We start from the raw sequence: 23,215 nt of genomic DNA, 5'->3' as shown, positions 1-23,215 counted from the left end.
TGTGAATAGATTCTCCAGGATCAAGAGTCAGATTTTGAACTAGTGTAAAATGACACAGATTGATGTATTTGTTTCATCAGTTAACTCTTATGATGAGAGACGTGATCACACAATCTCTCAGGACTCAGTTTTGCATTGCATCTTCATTCCAAGAAATATTCCAGCTCTCCTTTGAGGAAGAATCATCTCCTTGGACTCAATACAGAATTTACTGAAATCATTGGTTTAATATCATTGGATCAATTATTTCTGAAATATCTTTTGAACGTAACTCAGAAGTGCAATTAGGAAATAGTTATGTAAGAATATGTTTAGTTATAGAAGTTTTTACAAATTTTCCATTCTTAGGATGTGTTATTGTCTCAGTAATTCTTCAATTTTCTGTGACCAACAGATAAATTTTGAAAAATAAACAATATGCATCTCTTATTCTAATTGGAGAAAATTAGCTTTCTTGTTACAAGCTGCCTGTATTTTAAGCTGCTTGTTATCTGGTATAGTTATTCCATATATTGGCATGTATCCTGAAAAATAATTTTTTTTAATATAGCTGTGTGGTTTTTTTAAATGAGCAATAAATAATATAACCCTTAACAAAGAGATTTCCCCCAAATAAGAATGTCAAATTAATATTTTGATGCATCAAAAAGGTGAAAAAATAGAAAAAGGAATTCAATTGCAGTTTTCTTAAAGCAATCTTTAAAGTGGGAAACAAAACAGATGCCAGCTTTGAAAGAGCAGATCAGAGAAATGTTTGCCATATCAGGAAACAAAACCAGGAAAAGCACATGTATCAAATATATGTGCTGTGAAAGCAGAATTGACTCTAATTAAAAAGTTTGTTCTTCTATTAAAATCAAAGGGGATAAATTCTGTTTCCTGTTAAAGCAGAGTAAATCCACAGTAATTCCCCAGAAACTGCTCTGCCTTTACATCAAGGTAAAAAGTAGCTAAATTTAGCCAAGGTTCTCAAAAATCAGATTAAAATTAAACTTCACCAGTGCTGCCTGCCGACACAAAGCATTCCATTTTATAAAAAGGCTTGTGTATTTAATCAGTGGAGGATGATGACATGGCTAGAATATAATCCATATATTGTTAATAAAACTTTAGAAGTGTTTGCTTCATTAGGTACCCACAGCATGCCCTGATGCACTCAAGGGGTCACAGCAGACTGTGACACAATTAGAACATTAAAGCTGGGCGGCATGCAATTGTTTGATTTAGGCAAATCAAAAGCATACGCAGAATTTATTTGTTAAGGGTTCTTTCATTTCTTCATTTACTTTATAACCTGAAGCATAAGTATTAGAGAATTTGTCTTTTACCCACACGTAAGTGGTCTATAACTTCACAGCCAACTTGGATATTTGGTCCTTTGTGAGTAACATGAAACATGGTCTCAGCCCACCTGTGACTTTACAGTTCAGAGAAGCAGAACACCAAAAGCTTTGGGGAAGGCTAGTCTAGCACACCTGTCATACACAACTGCACAGCAGACTGTAATCCAAAACATCTATTGTTTTCCTCTTCGGACATAAACGAGCCAGTTGCCCAGCCTCACAATTAAACATATGTTTCACTAAACAAAGATGTTAACCTCCAAGATTTTTGATGGTTCAATAAAATGTGATCATTCAGCACTCTTCAATAATAGTTGTTTTCTCCATTACACAAATTGCTGCAGCCAATTCCTCAGCATAAACCACGACAGTGATTGAATTCTAAAGGTAGTGTGGGCTGTTCTTGATTCAGGGATACAGATGTGTCTTTTAAAAATAAAACCATTATGTCAATAAAAGTTTTTGCTGCCATTTTTGTTATTGGATGCGCAGATGAAGCTAAGTACCTAGACATAACAGAATCAAGTCTAGTAACTATTTTAATCTGGAGACATGGGAAAAATCAAGCTTCTATTTCTTCAAAATTTTCCTAGACACCAAACTGGTGAAGTACATGCAGTTGTAATGTGTTTTTCAGCAACTCAGCTCAGCAAAAATTGCAGCCAAAGTAGTAATTGACATAACAAACAAGACTAGTAAATAAGCTTTAACACAAGCTTCAACCATCATAAACCAAACTTTGTTTTGAACTCTTTTTTTTTATAGTCAGTTGCAGATCTGAAATTCTCCTAATTTAAGAATACCAGAAAAAAAATACTGCAAAAAAGGAAAAGCATATCTCATTTACACCTGTTCAATCTTGTGACGTTATTATTCCACAAGGAATCTGCATGCATAAGCAATGTCCAGATAAAGAAAGCTGTCTCTGGAGGCTTTAACTAAAATGTGCACAGCACCTTAGTTGATATTTCCACTCACTGCCATTTCCACTCATTCCACTCAGCTGTCCAAACAAATGGAGATTTGACAATAAAAACACATATTGGGCTTCTTAGCCTTTCAGGGATTAGATGAACATAGATTTATAGCAAAATGTTGAAGGACGCCAGCACTAAAAATTGTTCTGCAATGTGAGTGGGTCAGCTCCTAAACCATACACCTGGGAACAATATTTCTCTGGCCTAAGCCTGTTTATCATGGAGTTCAGCATGAATTATGAAGCCTGATAAATAATAAAGTTCCCTTGAAAAGTTGTTAGAAATCAGCTGGTCAAAAATACCATGTACAAGTAAGGCATTATTCCATTGAATTTCAAGTTTTTTGAATGAAATCTTAAATGTTGACATAACCCAATAGTAATTTTAGTAAAAGGTGTTTTTCCTTTTAGCATCACAGTAACAAAAACATATGGTCTTATACAGAATGGGTGACTCTTCTGGCTTCAGCAGGCCAATATACTAGACTCTTTCTGAGCATCTCCTGGGATAAAACAGAACAGGCAGCACAAAGTAAATCTCCCAAGAGATCAACAGCTGCCTTTCCCCTGAGTATATATTCTTCATCAAAATAGAGGCAAGGTATTTGAACTAAATACAAACTTTAATCAGGAAAGAGTACAGAACAGGCATCCAGAAAGTCTGTGTATTTTAGGCCATTAGATATAATAGGGCCATTAGATGGTTTTCTTCTCAAATTTTCCTAAGCAAAGTTATCAAAAGATTAGAATTTGAGGCTGAATTCCCTGGAGAAGAAAAATAAATCTACCAAAATAGTTACAAACACATCCCATTGATTAAATGTTATATAAAAATCCAATGGGTCAGAAATGCTTCTCTTCTATCACTCCACAGTAATTTCTAATTAGATTGAATGCCTTTTTATTTCATTCAGTGCAGAGAACTTCTGAAATCCCAGTTTAATCAAGCCTGAGTCCTGCTACTCTCCTTTGAGACCCCAGTGTCTTCAAAAGTCAAACTTCAGCCAAGGTTTTGTTAATTTTGCTCTCTTCCACCCCCCTCCCCCAGTCTTGAATTAATAACCAAAATCTAATAGTATTCCAGTGTCTCACTCACTCTTTATTAGAACACTTAATTTCTGATTTCTTTAAATATTTTCTTTTATGCCGAGATCTATCTTGTATGTTACAGAAAAAAGCAAATGGGTGCAGATGACTGTCGACAGACACAGCACCTGACTGACATCAACCATGGCAGTATCAAAGAAAGCCAAATGTGTTTTTTCAGTGATAAACTGTGCTGGTATGGATTCAGAGGAAGAGAAACAATTTTGTATGTGATCTCAGATGGAGACTGCATTCAATTCCAGGGAGAAGAGAAACACATTTCTTAGTAATGGTTTTCAGGGAAATAACTATCCAGAAAGAATCACCAAGGCATTATTTTATACCATAGAAGATAAGGTGGCCAGACAAGGAGATCCTTTGGTTCTGAAATACTATACAGTACACTAAATCAGTATTTTGCCCCACTTAAAAGTCTTAAGTCTTTGGCTTCTTGAGTGTACAAGCAAGAATAAGTACAAAGCTGTTCAGTTTAGATTACTCCTGCAAATGCTATAGCAACAAGACCCCTGATACAGCTGGAGAAACCTCTTTGATGATCTGTACATCTCACAGTCTGTTTTCACACTCAAGGACTGCTCTGAAGGAGGTAGCCCAGCAGGTGCTCCAGTGATACCATTCCAAAGAAGCTCAGGAACCATGCAGAAATTGAAATGATTTGCTCCTTCAGATAAAACTGAGAGCCAAGTTATGATTTTACCTGTGTCTGTGTAAACCTAAAGATGTTAATAAGCTGAAATCCTGCCTAATATAATTAATTGCAATACAAATAACATTACAGCTATTTACATGACAGACACGTCTGGCTAATAAAAGGGATTGGTCTCTATTTGTCCTGTTTTTCAGTGTCACAGAAAGGCTTGGATATGAGCATGAGAACAGGTTGCCCAGAGAGGTTGTGGAGTCTCCTTCACTGGAGACATTCAAAAGCCGCCTGGACACGTTCCTGTGTGATGTGCTCTGGGTGATCCTGCTCTGGCAGGGGGGTTGGACTAGATGATCTTTTGAGGTCCCTTCCAACCCTTAAGATTCTGTGATTTTGATGCATCAAAAGGGCATTGATACTTGTCACTAAAGATACCCTTAACCTAGCAGAGAAAGAGACTTATCAGAGCAAAATACAAGCTGTTTAACTGGAAACCAGAAAAAAAAAAAAAAAAAGAAAGAAAAAAAAGAATCATGTGCTTTTACTTACTAGGTTGATAATCAACAGGAAAAAGCTCTGCCTCTTTAAAGGTGATCCAAACAAGACTACATTTAATTTTGTGTTCTCCTTTCTAAATGTACAATACTAGACTTGGTACAAAGGTAAAGCAATGAATAAAAGTCTACTGATATGTTTATAAATATAGAGACTAGATGACCTCATAGGCCACTCCACTCTTAAAAACAGTCAAGTTATAGATTTGGTTGCTAGCTTTGAGCCCAGACAACAATGTCACATACCTGTATGTATCCAGGGCAGGAAAACAAAACCAGAAACCTAACAAAGCCACATCTAACAATATTAATATACCATGAGGAGGCTATGAAGACGTTATATTCCAAAACCAATTGCTAGACTCATCTCTCTCAACATTGTTTTCTTCTTCCACTTTTTTTCTGCTCCTGTCTCCCCCCTCAGATAAATAAAATGGAGATCTTTGTCATGGTAACTGTGGAGTTACTTAGACAAGCAGCCTCGCCTCTGAAAAAAATGTCCATTAGATATTCCAAGAAAAGTCACAGAAAAATAAATAATAAATTATTCTTGTGTTTTAAATCAAGCCTCAGTAGGCAATATCTTTGAAATGGTAGATAATTAGCTCACCTGCCTGCAGCTTCTAAGAACATATTAAAAAAAATATCAGCCTGTAAATTTCTTAATAACAGAAAAAAGATTTTTCTAAAAACTGGAAGTTTGGTCAGCTTGGGAAAATGTCTGAATTAACAGAGTGCTCTGAATATCATTCTCAGAAAGCAAAATGAAGAAAACCAAGCACATTCCTACTTCTGGGAGCATCAGCCTCCAGAGAGTGGATGTTCTACTACAGAAGTGGGTATTGTGATATTAACCAGCTCTGAACCAATGTATAAAGAACTTAATTTTAGGAAGCAGATAAGGACTGTACTGTGCTTACAAGAAGTATGAAAGCTTTATTTGGAGTAAAAAAAAAAACGACTTGGAAGACAGCAAGTAATCCTGGGGAAAGGATAATGGAGTTCAATTCTGTGATCAATGAAAGTCTTAAGAACAATCCAATCAGTGTAATTCTGCTTGGAAAGAACATCAGGACTTGCTGATGTTCAGTCTGTTCCTGTTGCCTCATATATACCAGGAAAAAAGAGAGATGATGTGGCATAGGTGCAGCTTTCTTCTGCATTTCCCCAACCTCCAAAATTTCTAATCCTCTAATCCAATTTTATCCTTCTAAATTCCTATTGCAGATAAAACTTTCATCACATTTCCTATGATTCTATTTTTGATCTCATCAATATCACTCTTAGGATTTCCATTTCGGGTTAGGACACTCAATACAACACCTGGTACTTCTCTGCTTAGAGAACTTTAAGTGGATAGAAACATATTCCGGTGTTTTGTTTTAAATTTTTTTGCCCATCCTAGAAACCTCAAGTACCTGTTACCCAGCTGAGGGGTGCAAGACATGAAGGAATCCATATTTCTTCACAAGAGACAGTAAATACAGACAACAGGAATATTAGTGGAAGCAAAATCTTTCAGTAACAAGGGTAGCATGAACTTGTAATACAGGAGGTAAAACATAATCTAAGGCCTCAAAATTTAACTGTTCATGGACATTAATACCTTTCCAACTAACAATTCATTGCTGTGAGTAATGAGATTTTGATTACTATTAATACAAAAATCTAAGCACTACAACAGTGGCCCTAGCTAGAGTCATTCCTTCAGATGACAGCATGGGGAGCTTGAAAAATATCCAGTCTAATGGACAAACCTCTACACATCTCACTTCAGCTGCTTGCACCCTCTTGATAATAACAATTTTGTAGCTGATGAGAGGAAGGTTGGCTCACAGGCTCTGATCACAGCTCATTAGGTCCCTCACAGACTTGAGAAAACACTGCACTTCATAAAGTTGACAAACAAATGGCTAATGAAATCACCCACCCATTTTTTATTGAATTTGTGCTGTTAACTCATTGCTCCACCTTTTCCAAAACAAGAAAGAACTTGCAACATCAACAATGCACTGTACTGTGGCTTACGACCAGATGAGCTAACAAGGTAAAAATGCTGGAGACAATCAGCTGCTGTGCAAAAGCTAAACGAGTCTTCAAGTACTTAATCTATCCGAGCACTTCCCTCAAAGTTTGGAACTTTCTGTATGTAAGTAATAAGATTTACTGCCTCATGTTAGCAATTATGCTACTCTAATTTCTCTTTCAATTATTAAAAAAAAAAAAAAAAAAAAAGCACTTAAGTATGCTGCTATTTACAACGAAAAAGGTAATATAATTTCAAAGTTTTCCAGGGTTTTTGTATACTGGCATCCTACTGTACTCTGCCTGGTTTTGTTTCCTATTTTCAGGCATTTAAAATTTGTATCAGAAGGTGGTTTATATGACTTAATACCTCACTGCATTTCTTAAAGGTCTGCCTGAGGAGAAAAATACAGAATAAAGCAGCAAAACAGGGGCCGCGTTTCTTTCTTAGCTTTATGTCAAAGCAGTTAAATAGAATTGACTGTTAAGTATGAGATCACTCCCTTCTCTAAATGAAGCAAACTAAAGCCAAAATTTGAAAGATCTCTTCATCAACTTCTGTTGTAATTTTTAGTTAATACCACATCAGCATCCTTAAACTCTAGCCAAAATACTGGCAACAGCTGAGAACTGTACTTAAGTTTTCAGAAAAGTCAAGGCCCAGATTTTCTAGTGCTCTGCTCTCTGAATTAGTGTGGGAGGGCTCACATGCATTCAGCTTTCACCACTTCCCTCTGTGACATTTCTTGATGGACTTTCAAAAAGGAACACACCAATATTGAGGCTGGCTGAAAGTATCTCCACTCATTTTGGTGCTTAAATTTAAAAACAAATGCTTCTTAAAAGCTAGCCCTCACCTGCAGGACAAAGAAATACAATCTGTAAACAGATATTAATGCCATTTTGTTATCTTACAAGAAAAATAATAATCAAACATAAGAATAGTTCACGCCTCATATATTCACTATATTTTGTGTGCTTTAATATTTTATTTTCATCACATGGAAATGAGATTTTAATTAAAAATAAGGTGGTTACCATAAGCCAGAGTTGGAAAGCAAAAAGCCCTAAGCAGTTCTTTTGAGGACTTCCCAATGTCTGACAATTTCATTCTATTAGGTATCTTTCTGCCCATGGAGATCACGATTAGCCAGTAATCTTGCCCTTTCAATTCACTCAAAGCTGCTACTTCAATCTATTCCATCTGTGCTCTCTGAACTTTTCATTTCCAGTAGGTTCAGACTAATTCAGAGCAGCCAGGGAGGCAGACATCTACCTTTCTTTCACATCCTCAGGGCTTCGTGCTGATATCTTAAAGGAATTTAAGAAATAAATACAAGAATCCTTCTTTCACACAACAAAGTCCTTCATTTGAATTCCAGTAAGGAAACACACAGGTATAATCAGGAACTGGCCCATAACTCAAACAGCCATTAATCCCCATGTTGCTCTAAACATTCCACTGCAATAAAATAATACACTCCTGTGAATTTATAGACTTTGAAATAAAAGCTGGATACTTTAAGAATCAAGGTGCACGTGATTATTTTTTTTTTTTTAATTGTAATTCTGATGCAGGTTAGTAAGCATTTGTAACAGTCCTTGCATCTTAATACAGCACGCTAACAGCAGTGGTACTTGTGACAGATTTACAACTCCCAGATGGCATTTGTCTGCTAATATGTACATTCTGGTGGTGGAAGAGAAAATGGGGGTCGGAAGCAGGAAGCCTACACAAGACATGATGAGCCATTAAAAGTTACCATTTAGTCACAGCACTAGTTCTTAAGGAAAGAAAAAAAACAGACAAGTGACTAAGAACTGGAAACTGCCTGGGTGATAGGCAGATGTGAGAGATTTCATACAATAGTGGTCTGTAATGCTTAGTACACAACTGAAAGCCAGCGAGAAAATGCTAGTCTGGTCCAGATCCAGGATTATGAAAGGGGAATGCTCAGCTTTTTTGGAAACTGTTGCAGCCATTGGTGATGGCTGAAAATGACCACATCTATGAAACTGGGGTAAGGAAATAAAATCCTAATTTATTTCAGGGAACACCTGTGTCTTCAATCATCATTATCATACTGCAACTTTTATCACAACTGCTACAGATTTCAGCTACTCAGAATTAGTTTAGCTGGATTAAGAACATAAAGGAGTTTCCAAAAATCTTCCAACTCATTCCTCAAAGTGCTCAACATACAGATAAGTAGTGCCCACTTCAGGTTGGAATATTATAGCTGAATACAAAAATATAGTGATCACCACATTATCAACAATAGTAAGATGTTTTCCTCCCTTTCAAAAATTTTAAAGCAGCCATGAAAAGGAATTTTCTGAGGGACAATTGAGACTGATAGTATTTGTTATATAAAAATACCTTTGTCTAACTTGCATTGTTTTACCTTAGCCATAATTAAATACTATAGTCTACTCTATTTTAAAAGTGTTGCTGTTTTGTGGATGGAATGGGAGGTTTCTTTGATAAGATTTATCAGCTGAAAATGGCAATTATAGATATATCAAGTGATCACTGTCAAAGTTATTGTCAGGGAGCTGAACCATCTCAGTACACAACAGCAGTATCATTGGAGCTAGTGTCTGTAAAAAAAATCCTAATCAATACAAATATAATATTAGTTTTCAGCTGGATCAGTCAGCTCTTTGCATGATTCGTTACTCAACTGCATAAATGCCAACTCCACACAAGAGACACTGCAGCAGCTCCAACTGAGGCTGCCTTAGCCTACTGAGGAGCCATGCCATTCATGCTCCTTTTCAGATCAGATTCAGCCTAGTAAAGAATGATTACAAATTTTCTTCTAACTGCTTGCAGCTTCAAGTCTAGATTTAAGGGAACAAAATTCAACACTCAAATACAGAAAAGCACCACTGTTTAACTACTGTGCCAACACTATGTCTGTAAAATACTTTTTTTTTTTTTTTTTAATTTCCAGAAGAGGTCTGTCAGTCATTTTCTACAGCCAGATTTTAAAAATTTCTACATATTTCTCCCATAAAGCTAGACCTTGACTCTAAAAGACTTGTTCTTTGTTGTGTTTTCCCAGCACTTAGCACAGCTTCATTGCAATATAAAATATCATGTCATTTCATTATTTCTTAAGTTGCATGGTACAACATAACACATCAATTTTGTTACCAGCACATTTGATAACTACCTGTCTGGGGCAGAAGACAGGTTCTATTGTGAGAGCTGTGAAATCTGCTTCAATTGAGAAGGTAACAAACTTTTCAGTATCATCTCTTGCCAGCAGGTGAAGGAAGCACACTGAGGGCATTTGTGAGAGTTTCCATTAGGCAAATAAAATAATGCTGATAAAAATCCCCTAACTTCTGGAAAAATATGTGAGAATTAAGAAGCTTGCATGAATGAGAAGCTATTTTACTGCAAAAACAAAAGCAACTCTTTTCAACCACTGAATATAAAGAAGTAACTGAGAATCTGTTATTTTCTTTTCCCATTCAGGTGGTGAAATTAAGTACAAACCACTTTGAACCACTGACATTATTATTAAAACAAGCAAAAAAAAAAAAAATCTATCTTGCCTATTTGTTACTTGAATTTACCATAGTCAAAATTAAGATTCATTTATTCCAGGAAAATTATTTGTATGTAATAAGCTTGTGTGAGAGATACTGAAGGTATTAGATCTCCTGAGACCATTCTGGTGACTGGCATTGTCTGTGCACATACATCTGCCTGAAGCAGGTCACAGAGCACAGGAAGAAGATACTTGGATTTTCTTTATTATGCAGTCTTCACAGTCTCATTCTTCACTATCTGTTCTTACTCTGCAGGTTAGTAGCATGGAACAGAACAGAGCTTGATCTTAATTTCTTCTTCTTGTCTTCCAGCTTCCACAAACTACTTCTTGTTTGCCCTCAATCTTAATTTTTTGGGCTCCCAGCCTATGTTTGCAATTATTTTCTGATAACTTCTACAAGTCAGTAATACAAGTTCAAAGTCATCTCAGAAATCTAAGGTTATTTGGGCTTTTGTCATCCATGATCCTTTCTGCTCATCTCAGTCCTGAAAACAACATTTGGGCTTGCAATTGGAAGGAAAACAGTAACGGCACTGACCTACGATTAAGGAGACAAGCGAAAGCGCAAGAACTATGGAGGAATTAACTTACTGAGTAATAGAAACAGTTATTCAGTCATTGGAGATGGAAATGAAGAGGTTTCAGAAAGCAGCATTTGCAAAGGACCAGTCGTATTTAGACCAGAATGAATAGATGAGCTATTCCTAGGACAGATGTCAAAGGAGCATAAAACATAGCTGAAGCTGCTACAAGAATTCCATAGGCTCCAAATGAGATTTTGATAGTGCCTGACTGTCAGAAGATAAAACAAGTGTGAAAATATATAGCTTCTCTGACAAATTGATGAAACTGGCAGAAAACATCTGTAACAAGCCAAAGACCATACCCAAGAAGTTGAAGAAATGGTGCAGTGTCACCAGTTGTGAAGACTAGAATAGCTGTTATTCTCAGGAGGAAAACACAAATGAGAATGTACTTATTAGCAAAAAAATGATGGGCTTTAGCACTACACAATATGAACTGAAACACTAGAAAAGTCCTGTTACATCGAATAACATCCTGTAATGTTCTCTTTGCCTTTTTTGGGGAATTCTTCTTCATCCATTGGTCTTTACTGTCTCTCAACACCCTCCAAGCAGAAGTTGTAGGCCATAAAGACTTAAGGTTTGACATAGCTAATTACATGAGAGATTATCCTATGACTTGCTGCAATGGCTAAAATCATCTGAAGTCTGTGAATGCTCCTCCCTGCACCTAAAGGCAGTTACTATCAGGACATCTCTGTGAGGGATCTTCAGGTTTGAATTCACTGTTCCTTATTTAGACTTCCAAAGCCCAGATTTGTTAGCATGGCAAATATGCTGCCAAATCCACCGTTCTTCTCTGAAGCTGCTGAAAGAAAACAGCTGGCAAGAATCTCTTTGTGAACCATCCTCTTTATTATTGATGCAATTTATTTATTTGATGAGAACATATAATGTATACAAAGACATTCTAAACATCAAGACTATAAATACCTTAACAAATGTCTGTTATATATAGTATTCTCCTCTTACAAGCATTTACCTTTTTTCAGTCTTATCCAAACCACATGCATAATTCTGATAAGAGTAGATGAAAGGAGCATATGACTGCATAGAAATAGAAAACAACCAAACAAATACTTCAGTGATTATTGTACCATTACTCTGATCTATTGCTACTCAGATAAAGAGCCCAAATAAAAATGCAAGAAAAGACACAGCTGATGCTGATATATGTATTTGAAACTACTTCAGTAGAAACAGTAGGGAACACTTACAGCAATATCCAAAGTTATGATAGGACAAAGGGGAAAGAAAAGATAACAGCAGCAGCCATCACACAAATGAAACATTAACAGAAGCAAAGAGAAAGGAATACTGAAATACCATTCAAAATATCAGCCTGCTGTAAAATTTGGGAAATACTGTTTTGATTCACATGGGAATTCACAGTGATATTTGCTTTATATTTTTTCTAACATGAAATTGGATCCATTTAATTCAGTCTGAATTCTGAACCTCAAAAAACTCAAAAGACAGCAAGTCCAAAGAAATCTACCAGGATGCACACATGAGAACATCAAGGGAACCTGCACTTGGAGGTAGTATTGCTAAGATAGTCCACAATCTTTCAACAAAACTAACCAGAAAATGTAAAAAAAGAAATCTACAAATGGAAAAGATTAATATAATTTGAAAATTAATGTGCACATCTATGCTGTTGGCTGTTTATTAAATGATGATGGAACCATTTGTTTCTTCTGCAAAGGAGAGTTCTAGCCAATTTTCTCACAAATGGCACCACCATGAGATTATTCCACAGAGTAAAAAAAGCTAAATGTCTTTATTGCACAAAAGGTTCCAAAGCTAATCACTGTTGTGACTCACTCTTTTATATGAAGGCCTTGCACATCACAGAATATTCTGAAAAGCTGCCTTGGCCTCATGATCTATTCATTCAAAATGCCACAGTAGCACGGAAGATAATTTTTCTTGGGGACCTCAGCAACATTTATTCTTGAGTAAATGGACAGCTAGAAATGGAGGTTCAGATATCTTGTACTAGCTCACTACCCAGATCTACAAACCAGGATAAGTCCTAGAAGAGGCAAATTAAACCCACTGTTCAGATGGAAAACTTCATCGCAAGTGGGGGTCAAACTCCATGTAATTTAGAAAAAATACTTAAAGATTAAAGAATTGGATTGTGTTTGATTCTCTTTGTCTTCTTATGAAGTCAGAAGTTCAGAAGAAGCCATTTGTTTTGACTGTTTCAATTTTCATGTCCCACCAATAACAGAAAAGTCTGACCCACAGTTTTTCACCAGTCCATCTCATTATAATCTCTACCCACTATGCTTGCAATTTACTAACATGAAGGAGTTTACAATAAAGCCCAAAGACTTGAAGGCACAGAGAATGAAATATTTCTAATAATTGTACCATCTGTCAAAAACTCCATTTTTTTCATTCTAAATGGTTTGTTGCATTATTAATATAGATATTCAAGATCTGGTGGGCTTCTTTAATAGTTTAGTGACATGTATTATAATAGGAAAAAAAGCACAAAACCATCTTTATGACATCTTTTATAAGCAGCTTTTTAAGTTCCCTTTATTGTTTTGCTGTTTGAAAAGGTTTAGACAGCTTATTAATTGTAACATCATTAGATGGGATCTACTTAAGCTCTTCGAATTTTTAAGCACACAGATGCTTACATTATATATTTTTTCCCTTACCCTACTCTTGTATTTTTACATGCCTCTGAGTTGTTCTTGTTTTCCAGCAATTAGGATAATCAGAATGTCACAATCTAATTTCTAACTCAGCCACTAGTAATTAATTATTTTACTGTGGTAAAATGTATATTCTCATCTGCAAGGAGGGGCTGATGCTACATAAACAGCAAATAAAACAGATCCTGCTCTGAACAATATGCATTCTGAGTAGACAAGACAGTTTAAAAGGGAAAGCAGAGAACAGTGATTTTCCAAAGATTACAGAAAGCCATTGGGTACTTTGATTCCTAAATCCCCATCATGAACCACTACATTCTCTAGTTTTCATGAAGAGAACTCCAACAAGGTAAAATGATTGCATTTCTGTAAAAGGATAAGACCTGACTAACAAATGGAACAGGAAATAATGCTTTTTAAGGTCATTAAAAAAAACAAACAATGAAACAACCCACACACACACTAGTTCTATTAGAAGACCATTCCAAGCCATCAGTCATTTTCCTATTTTTAAGGCTATCAAATGGAGGTATTTCTGCCTCTGGAAAATATTAAACAGTATGTAATCCCCAATTTCACTGGAGAAGCCAATGTTCATGGATAGCTTTTCTGAAGAGATTTTGTTTATTTTAAAAAATACAAAGCATGCTGTCAGGGCTGTAGTACAGGCTGGCTCAGTGGAAACCCATTAAAATCACTTTACTGGGCAGGTGGTGTCAAAGAGTCAGAAGTATATAACAGAATCCGACTGTGCACAAGTGTTTGGTATGCAAGAAATCATCTCTTATCAGACAACTGCTGCAGGGGACACAGTCAACCACAAAAGAGAGAGCAGAGCACAGCTAAAGTCATGATAGTCTTACAACTGTTTGCCCAATGTTATGGAAAAGGATATGGAATAAGAGAACCTTAACTGATAAACCCTGAGTAAACAAGGGAAGACCTATGGAGAGCATTATATCAAGCTTTAAAAAACAATCTTGGTTTTGTTATTCATTGAAGGTGTTAGATACTCATTCATTAAGTGAGATATCACAACTCAGACTGTGAAAAGTGGTCACTAAGTTTTGGATCATCATCTTTCCACACCTTGATTTACTGCATTTCTAAACAGTTGGCATTTCAGCAGGATTTGTAAGAATGGGTACAAAGAAACTCATTAGGCATGTCTGGAGATAGCAGCTATGCCACTAAAGTCTAGAAAGTGACAAGTTTCAAACAGTCATGAATGGGATATACACTAGCACACTAATGGATTAGGAGACACTCCTTTTGCATATGTTCCTTTTCCATTCTCTTCTCCAGAAGGTAGGCAGTTTTTTTAGTGTTTTTGAGTCTAATTCTGTAGGGGAGCCTAACCCCTAACAAAGCCCCAAACTCTGAGTTAAACAGATCCTAAACAGAATAGACATGGTGCAAATTAGTGTAAAAAGGACAGATTACTGAAAACTCTAGAAGCAGTCAACATACGCTGCTTAAAGTGTAAGAGCATGGTAATAAAGTTAGAGTGTGTATGCACCTCTCCTCTGTTGGGCAGTCAGGATTGCTCAAATCTGTCCCAAGTTTCATATTGTTGACCACAAAAATATCCTTCATCTCAAGAGGTACAGGCTTGTGAACTTGAGTAAACTAGATCCTACTTTTATTTCTAAAAATGAGCTACAGATGACAGAAGGGTAACTGCTGATACATGATGGTTTTACATATTTATTACACTGGGAAGTTTTGTCAGAACCTACTAGTTCCTTCAACAGTTGCTCAAAACACAATCCATGGAAACAACATCAAGACCTCCTTCATACCAGGAAAATATGACAATACACTCTGCATTGCTAAGAGCAATGAAGGAATTTGCCATGCATAGACAAGAAAACCAACTACCCAATGTGTAATACCAAAATGAAATTAACCAGGCAAGACTGATTACATTAAGACAGAAAGATGCAGAACTTTGAATGATATATACAGATATTTCAGTTGTAGACACAAGTAAATCACTACTGTTTTCTTGAAGACAAATGGAATGAGTCACCACAGCTGAGTAAAAAATGGAGGATACAATTATATACTAATCTAGGATCTTTGATAAGTAAGTGAATTTACGACTAGGTGGTATTGTTTCCTTTCCTATATTATGGATAGGATTGATATTCAGAGACACTACCGGCTAGTTAATCTATGTCACCTTTGGATTCCTCCTCTCTTACAATGAATCTGCACAACGCATACTGAAGACATAAAAGTACACTTTAAAAAATATTAATAAAAAGAGATATTGAAGGCAAAAAGGATTCAACATTCTGAAATAATTTAGCATTACTTGAGACTAAACTCTGACTTGGGGGATTTTTTAGATATCAAGACAGGTGGCCTCATCTGTATGAATATGTAGACATCTGCAATAGTCTGCCTACCTAGAAAGCAAATAAATGCTGTAGAGCATCCTGGTCCAGCCAGAGAAGACATTTCTCCTGTTGCTTTTTAGTCTATCCCATAATGTTGTTTACACCATGAATCAAGAACGTGTGGACATCTTCCCACAATCCTACTTGGTGCACTCATTATTATTATCCCTGCTATTTTTTCCACATAACTAACCAACTCATTTATTTTGCCTTTTTTATAGGATCTGTTATTCAATATCCTTCCCCTCTCTCATGTTTTACAGTTTACATGGCCATTTTCACATGTGGTATTATTTTGCTTGCTTTAGCTGCAAACCTGCAAACTAATGAGGCCCTGCGTGTTCCACTAAGGAGAAGAGCTATTAAGATTAAAACACACCATTAGCAGAGAAGAAAATTAGTATAAAGTTGAATAAATTAAGGCTGGAAAATAGTTACTAACCATTACCACAGCAAATTTCTGAAACACTTTACCTGAAACATCTTATACAGCACTGTGACAAAAGTATTTACAAATAAGAACCCAAATAACTAAGAAAACTAATCAATTGCAAGTAACTTTAAAAACAGCTAGATGGGCCTGTGAGAAGGTGAGGTGACTGCAGGAGGAGGGAAGAGGCCTTGTGTTTGGCAAATCTGGGGAAACGTGCCAACAACATAGATGCATTCACTACTGGCCATTTCTACACTATCTGTATAAGAAAAAACGTGTTCGTTTTGCTGATCAACCTTCAGGGAAACAATCATCTGAAACACAGCAGATTCTCTCCAGAAACTTTTCTGGAAAACTTAATGGGAAAAAAACCCAAACACACACACCAATAAACAAACAAAAACCCACAAGACTGAGGGTGTTAGAACAAACAAACATCCTCTGTGAGTACAGCGGAAGCATCTTTGGAAGTTAATTGACCCTACAGTGCAGATGCCACTCAGTGACTGGCAGACAACTCCTACATTGCTTCACTGAACCACTACTCAATGTTGATTTAAGTGAGCCTATGCTGCAGTGCATTAGAAACACTCACACCATCAGATTGTATCTGAGAACCAAACAGCTTAGAGAAATACTTTAAATTACTACAGTTAGTCTTACTACAGTGTTTTTTCTCAACCCTTTTAAGGACAAGATCAATTTAACTTTTTGAAATAAATCCAGACCATCTTACAGAGTATTGTCACAAAGGGGTTTATTTACATCCAAACACAAATTGGGATGCTCTCTGAAAGCATCCTTGTTACTTCTGTTTCCTCCCCTTGTTTTTTTTTCTAGCTTGCCTGCATAAGGTTTCTGGCACTGGTTTTACAACACTGCTCAGATGTTCTATGAATCACCACTGGTGTGTGGGCCACAGGCTGAAAAATACCACTCCAGAAAACTGTCTACACTCTGAATTAAAGTCTACTCAAGGCAATGAAACCCCATATACTGTCTGTAATGGGCTCTGGATCACACCCATTGTGGATCAATAGATGGATATAACATCTTATATCACAGGAAGTTATTTCATCCTCTATGTCAAGTGTAAGTCACACAACTGAAGAAGAAAGTGAAAGCTTGCATAGATACTACATAGGCTGTACCTCTAAGATTTAGATTAAGATTTTCAATCTATTAGCTCTCTGGGGGCCAGACTAACACCTTAACTGGAATTAAGTCTATTCAATAAAAGAAGAAATCAAGAAAATGAAGAAGCCAATCCTCATTCTCCAGTTAATTTTCCCCCCACGGAGGAAGGTGAAGTAGCCTAACATCCTCAAATATGTACTTTAAATCTGCTCATAATTAGTGTTATCTAAATGCCTCTGAACTATTTGAAATCCACTTCATTTTGAACTGCCATTAATAATGCAGCAAGCAATATTACAAAGACTGGTGAAAATCAAGTAATTTAATGTAACACTTTCTAAACCAAGCCTCCAATGAATTTCAGCTGTGTCTCAGCTTCTCTGCAATCAATCTGTCTGGAGTCATGTTTATGTATCTTAGGACCCATAACAGACTGCCACTAGACTTGGCATTCACAACAACCTCAGGAGGTTGATTCAATGTGAATCCAGCATGAAAAATCAGATTAAGTTTTTATTCTCTCTTTTATTAAATAAAACTGATCTTTATTGAATAAAGCTGCTTTTATTGATATATAAAACATTGCTTGGTGTCACATAGCCCACCAGTCCTATGGAACTAATAAAAGACAGAAATAAGAAGTGAGAACAATAGAGGGAAATACTAGAAACCAAACCACATTAAGCCAGTTTTGCAGCTGACAAATAAAACATGGGTCTAGCTGTAGACTTTTTTGTTTAGTCTGAATTTATTATCTTTATTGAAAGAAATATAAACAGAATGGGGCTTCTCCCAGAAGTACACAAAGGAAGAAACATACTAAGAACAGAAAAGTGCACCTTAGTTTCCCCTTCCATTGTATAATGTCTCAAATTACTGTAAATTCAATGCAGCTGGGACAAAGCAAAAAAGCCTTTGGTTTTATGGGAACACAGCTTGAACCTGAAGCTAGAAAGATTTCCTTTATTTCACATTTTTAAGAAAACTTTTGGGGTTCTGCACACAGGTAAAATTTACAAGAGAAACTCTTACTGATCACATCTGTAATTTATGGTCATCTAAGTAGTGGTTATCTGAAATGAGCATACAATAAATGTTCTATACATATCAATTGCACAGCTAGAGCAACAGGTGTCTATGATGAGTCTGTCCACACGTAAGAATGTGTCCCCTATCTAGACACCACCAAGAAGGAGAGGAAAAGAATATATATCTTAAATATATATATATACACACTTAAATAAAGTAATTGTAAATGTTAACCCCATAAACAGCGATATTTTCCATTACTAATACACTACTAGCATTCTAGAGTAATGAACTCCAGCATAAGTAGTGCGGAAAACACAAGCTATTGCACTCAGCTTTTCACCTTCAATGCTCCTACTTAACTTATGGCCACAGTGCACTTCAATGGCAGTGGAAGATCTGCACTGAAAGATCTTCAGAGATGGCTAAGAGCCTTCTGGAAGATGGAACACAACTAACAAGCTCAGTTTAGCAGTTCTTTGTACACCACTACTCCCACTGAAGGCAGTGGATGCACAAGCAAGATTAAAGTGAAGGAAAGCAGCTTCCTATACAACTACAATTACCAAAGGCATAATCCACTGAAATCATCAGTGAAGCATTTTAATAATGTGGACAGAATTACATGGTCTGATGTTAAGCATCATTATGGAATCAGTAAAATTGCATAAAGAAAGCCAAAAATATAGTTTGTCTATAATGAGACAAAAAAAATTAGAATATAAGATTCAGATAATCAAGATATAAGATACAGAGATCAAGAGAATTCAAAGAATACTCTAACATGGATAATTCCAAAGGGAAGAGAATTTAAATCCAAATATCCAGACACTTCTCTCCTAGAAATGTAACCAAAACTAAATGTTTGGGGGTTTGGTTTCTGGGAGATTTACACACACACACTTTCCCATGATAGAAGATTGGCATCACTGCAAATGTACTATCCACATTTCCAGTCTATGTGGAACACTCTTGGGTGTTCAAGGTAATACTGCCTAAATACAGTAGCCAAGCCTCTGCACTTATAAAAACAGAGAGAAAAAGAAAATCAAAACATCACCTTTGTGGCCTGAGATCTCATTAGAAAGTAACTTGTGGTAAGATTTCAGCCCAGAATGACAGAAAACACAGAACTCTCAGCAGAATGCAGATAGAAAAAGTAACTAAAATATTCACTTGTTTTGTCAAGTTAGTCCTGAAATTTTAAATTAATTAAATCAGGTTTTTTATCTGACAATCAACATTCATCACACATAAAGGACTCCTCAGTCTTAACAATATATATCCTAAAATTGTTCAGTATCTTACTGGAGATGTTCAGTTCCTTGTAGAGTTAAGCCAAGCATGGAACCTGGTACTCAAGTACATTGTTAATTTTTTATTCTACTCCAATGAAGCTAATGAGAAGTAAGCCCCTTAAACAAGGCAACAAAATGCCCACATAATTGTGCCTGTTGGAATAGTCTGTTCTCATTAAGATCAGCTAGGCTTAGTTATCTTTACATTGAAGATTTCTGAAGAATATTTTTTTCATAATTGATGCCAAATGGCAAATTGCCCAGCTGGCAAGCAATGGCTCCCTAGACCTGACTCAAGAAAACTCCAGGTTGAAGATAGAGTTGTCAAACGGAACTGCTGCCATAACTAGTTACATAGGTTTATAATCTCTGTCCTTTGTCTATGTATGTATATACACACACATATATACTTAGACTCACAGTATATTAAAATACATGGATTATATCATCAGTGACAAATTGTTCTGATAAGAACATGAAGCTCTTTATTGAAAACAACTTTTCATTCCTCAGGCTGGAGTTATTTTCTGCATTTACCATATAAAAAGCAGAGCAAAACCACAGTAGTATTCTCAAGTCTTCAATATTATTACCCGAAAGACTTGGAAACTGTGCAGTAAAAAGGTGTGTTGCCATGGTTCTGAGTAATCAGCAACAGACCTACACACAATAGACAACTGATTGCTGTTGCATGTTAAAAGATTTTTTTTTTTTTTATCTCTTTAAGAAAACTTTGTCATCATGTCATGAATGAGAGAGTTTTTCCATTAGCAACAGAAAGACATCAAAGAAACATGCCCTGCAGAAGTAACTAAGTCAGATTAATTTTTTGTTTTTCACCTTCTTACAGGGGAAGATGGGAATCAACCTTTTACATTATAAAGTTTATACTGTAAATCTCTGGAACACTCTAGTCTTTTCAGAGTGCACTAAGGCACAGCAGTACAATTGGAATCTATAGCCACTATGGAAATAGACAATTACAATAAAGATACATATCTGTATTAATAAACAGCAGAGTCCCAGCAATCACACACAGTAGTATATTGGATATTTGAAGTGCAAAACAAATAGCACAGACAATACCAGAAATTATAATGATATCCTGTGTGTCTGGTCTCAAGACATCAGATTTAATGAGACTTCACAATCACAATACAGATAAAAACATCACTTTTCAGTTTTTATAACTTTTTAAAAAAACAAACAAAAAAAACCCAAACAAACAAAAAAAACACACCACAAAAAAACCTTAGAAATATACTTTCCAAGTCAAATTTTCTATGTTTGTCTTTCAAAGGAGATGCAAATAACATTTAACAATAATAGATGGATGTTATAATTGCTGATTTGGCAATAAAAAAACCCCTGTACTCTATAGGACTGAAATGCCACATACTCTATCTTGGAATAAACTGCAATCTCAGCCAAATATTATGGTAATGCAGCGTTAAAGCTGCAAACTGAAACACGCAAGAAAATAGGAGGTAGGAAAGTTAATATTCTTACTGCATTGTTAGCCTATCCAAAGTACTGATATTGCTTATAATAAAATACATTATTTACAACCTAGCTGGGAAATCAAAAGCTACTGGTGTGCAATGAGAATGAAGCAATCTTCTGAAAAGACTCAGACTTCCCATTCCTGCTGCTAATGCATTTCCAATTGCAACTTTAAAACTGTACTTATGTAGGCACTGCATTTAGGTAACATTTGAGGAGACTCATAATTTTGTTCCTTTCATTCTAAAACTGTTCTAAGGAAAAAAGGAGAAGTAAATTTGATACAGGGAACCACCACAGAAATACGTAGCTGTGTGTTTTGCCTTCTGTCAGTAAGTTCAGTTCTGGATACAAAGTAATCAGTAAAAATAATACACTTAGAAGAGTGCTGATACCTGAAGGTGTAGAGAGGTTTTAAAAATAACTAATACCTTTTTAAAATATTGATGTTTATAAGCAGAACTCTTAAACCATATGTTTACAAAATCACAGATAGATTATTCCTCTCTAACTAACCACGTGCAAACTTTAATTTTGTTTTCCTGCCAAAACATAGCTGTTGATGCACAACATCTCAGTAGAAATTTGTATTTCTCCTAATTTACATTCCACAGAAGTGCTCAGCATTATCTAAATTAAGTACTGCAAAAATGCGTTCACCTTTTGGCTGAAATCATCAATTAAAACTAAGTTCAAAGGAGGGTTTAAATACATTAAAAAATGTGTGTATTTTCTATATGCTGGTTTTCTAGTTCTTACTGTACACACACTTGAGGGCAACAAGAAGATATCACTGAGTTGTGTGAAGTCATGCTGTCAGGACATTCCAAGTCTGTTCAGCATGCAGAATATCAGACACCTGGTTCAGGCTCTCATCACAGGTTTTAAACGTTTCAGCAGGCACGTACTTCTCTTCTCCAGTAAAACACTGCCAGCCAGTCCGAGATACAGGATTTATAGTTTGAAAAATTACATAGAAGATAATGCTGGGGCAGCTGGCTCCAATAGCTTGTACCCCTGAAGACTTCAGATTTCCAGATAACAAACCCTTCACAGTCCAAAGCTGTTTGAATACTTGCTCAGCTCATCACCAGCATATACTACATAGTCAAAAGTACAGTAGGCAGATAACAAATGACCTATTAAATGGGCAGACTGTCACAGTCAATCAAGAAAAAAAAAAATCCTACCACTCTGGATTTCCCATCAAGAAATTTTTGTTTTTTACAAGCACTTGACTCCCCTCTTGTCTTTCAGTCATGAATTGTGGGTATCAACATTCAACAGACAGGAGCTGTGTATGCAAAATAAACAAGAAACAAGATGCAGTGAAACAGACAGAAGAGACTGAGCCTTACCTTTGGAAAAAACTGCTGCCAGGCTCAAGAGGAGAGGTGACAACAGATGCCCCATATTTCTAATCCCGGAAGTGCACATCCTAGGGTTTGTGGAGAAGTTAGGGCTCAGTTTCATACACTTTGTAGTCAAAATAAAAATCGGTCAGCTGGAGAGGTTGCATTTTCAGAAAAGGTCATCTGGAGAACGCAAAAGGCATTTGCTTCAGAGAGAGGACTTACTTCTTTAGCTTTAACCCTCCCCTTTCCTCCCTCCTTTCTTCAAAACAGATGATGCTGTGAAAGAAAAACCCGCTCCTCTCAATAAATAAATAGGAAACAGTTATGATTAAAATCCCAGTCCCGAGCCTCAGTCACCCGAGGCAGGCAAGCAGCCCCTACCCCAGAACAGCCCCGAGCCCGCAGGGTCGGGCGCGCTGGGCAGGGGCTGCGGGGCTCCGCTCCGCGCCCCCCCCGCCTCCTCGGGCGGAGACCCGGGCTGCGCTTCACAAAGCCAGTGCCCGCATCGCGGTGGAAAAGCACGTCCGCTCCCCGGGCGTCACCAAAGTTTGTCTTTAGGTGATGCTGATCAGCCCAGAAGTC

At 36.5% G+C, this 23,215-nt stretch overlaps 1 protein-coding gene across 2 annotated transcripts in view; it reads right to left on the bottom strand.

Moving 5' to 3' along the window:
* LOC127391527 (transmembrane protein 132D-like) overlaps positions 1–22,971 on the bottom strand; it is a 231,411-nt gene extending 208,440 nt beyond the window's left edge. The window contains exon 1 of one of the 2 annotated variants that reach the window (XM_051634371.1): positions 22,637–22,971. In XM_051634371.1, coding sequence (XP_051490331.1) covers positions 22,637–22,751 — 115 coding nt within the window. In that variant the 5' untranslated portion in view covers positions 22,752–22,971. The remainder of the gene's footprint in view (positions 1–22,636) is intronic. The other variant, XM_051634373.1, reaches the window with a different exon arrangement.
* Positions 22,972–23,215: the final 244 nt, after the last annotated feature.

This window comes from Apus apus, chromosome 16 (assembly GCF_020740795.1).
Source record: "Apus apus isolate bApuApu2 chromosome 16, bApuApu2.pri.cur, whole genome shotgun sequence".
NCBI classification, from domain to species: domain Eukaryota; kingdom Metazoa; phylum Chordata; class Aves; order Apodiformes; family Apodidae; genus Apus; species Apus apus.
Note: the sequence above shows the minus strand (reverse complement) of the source record. Positions and strands in the feature narration are given on the sequence as shown.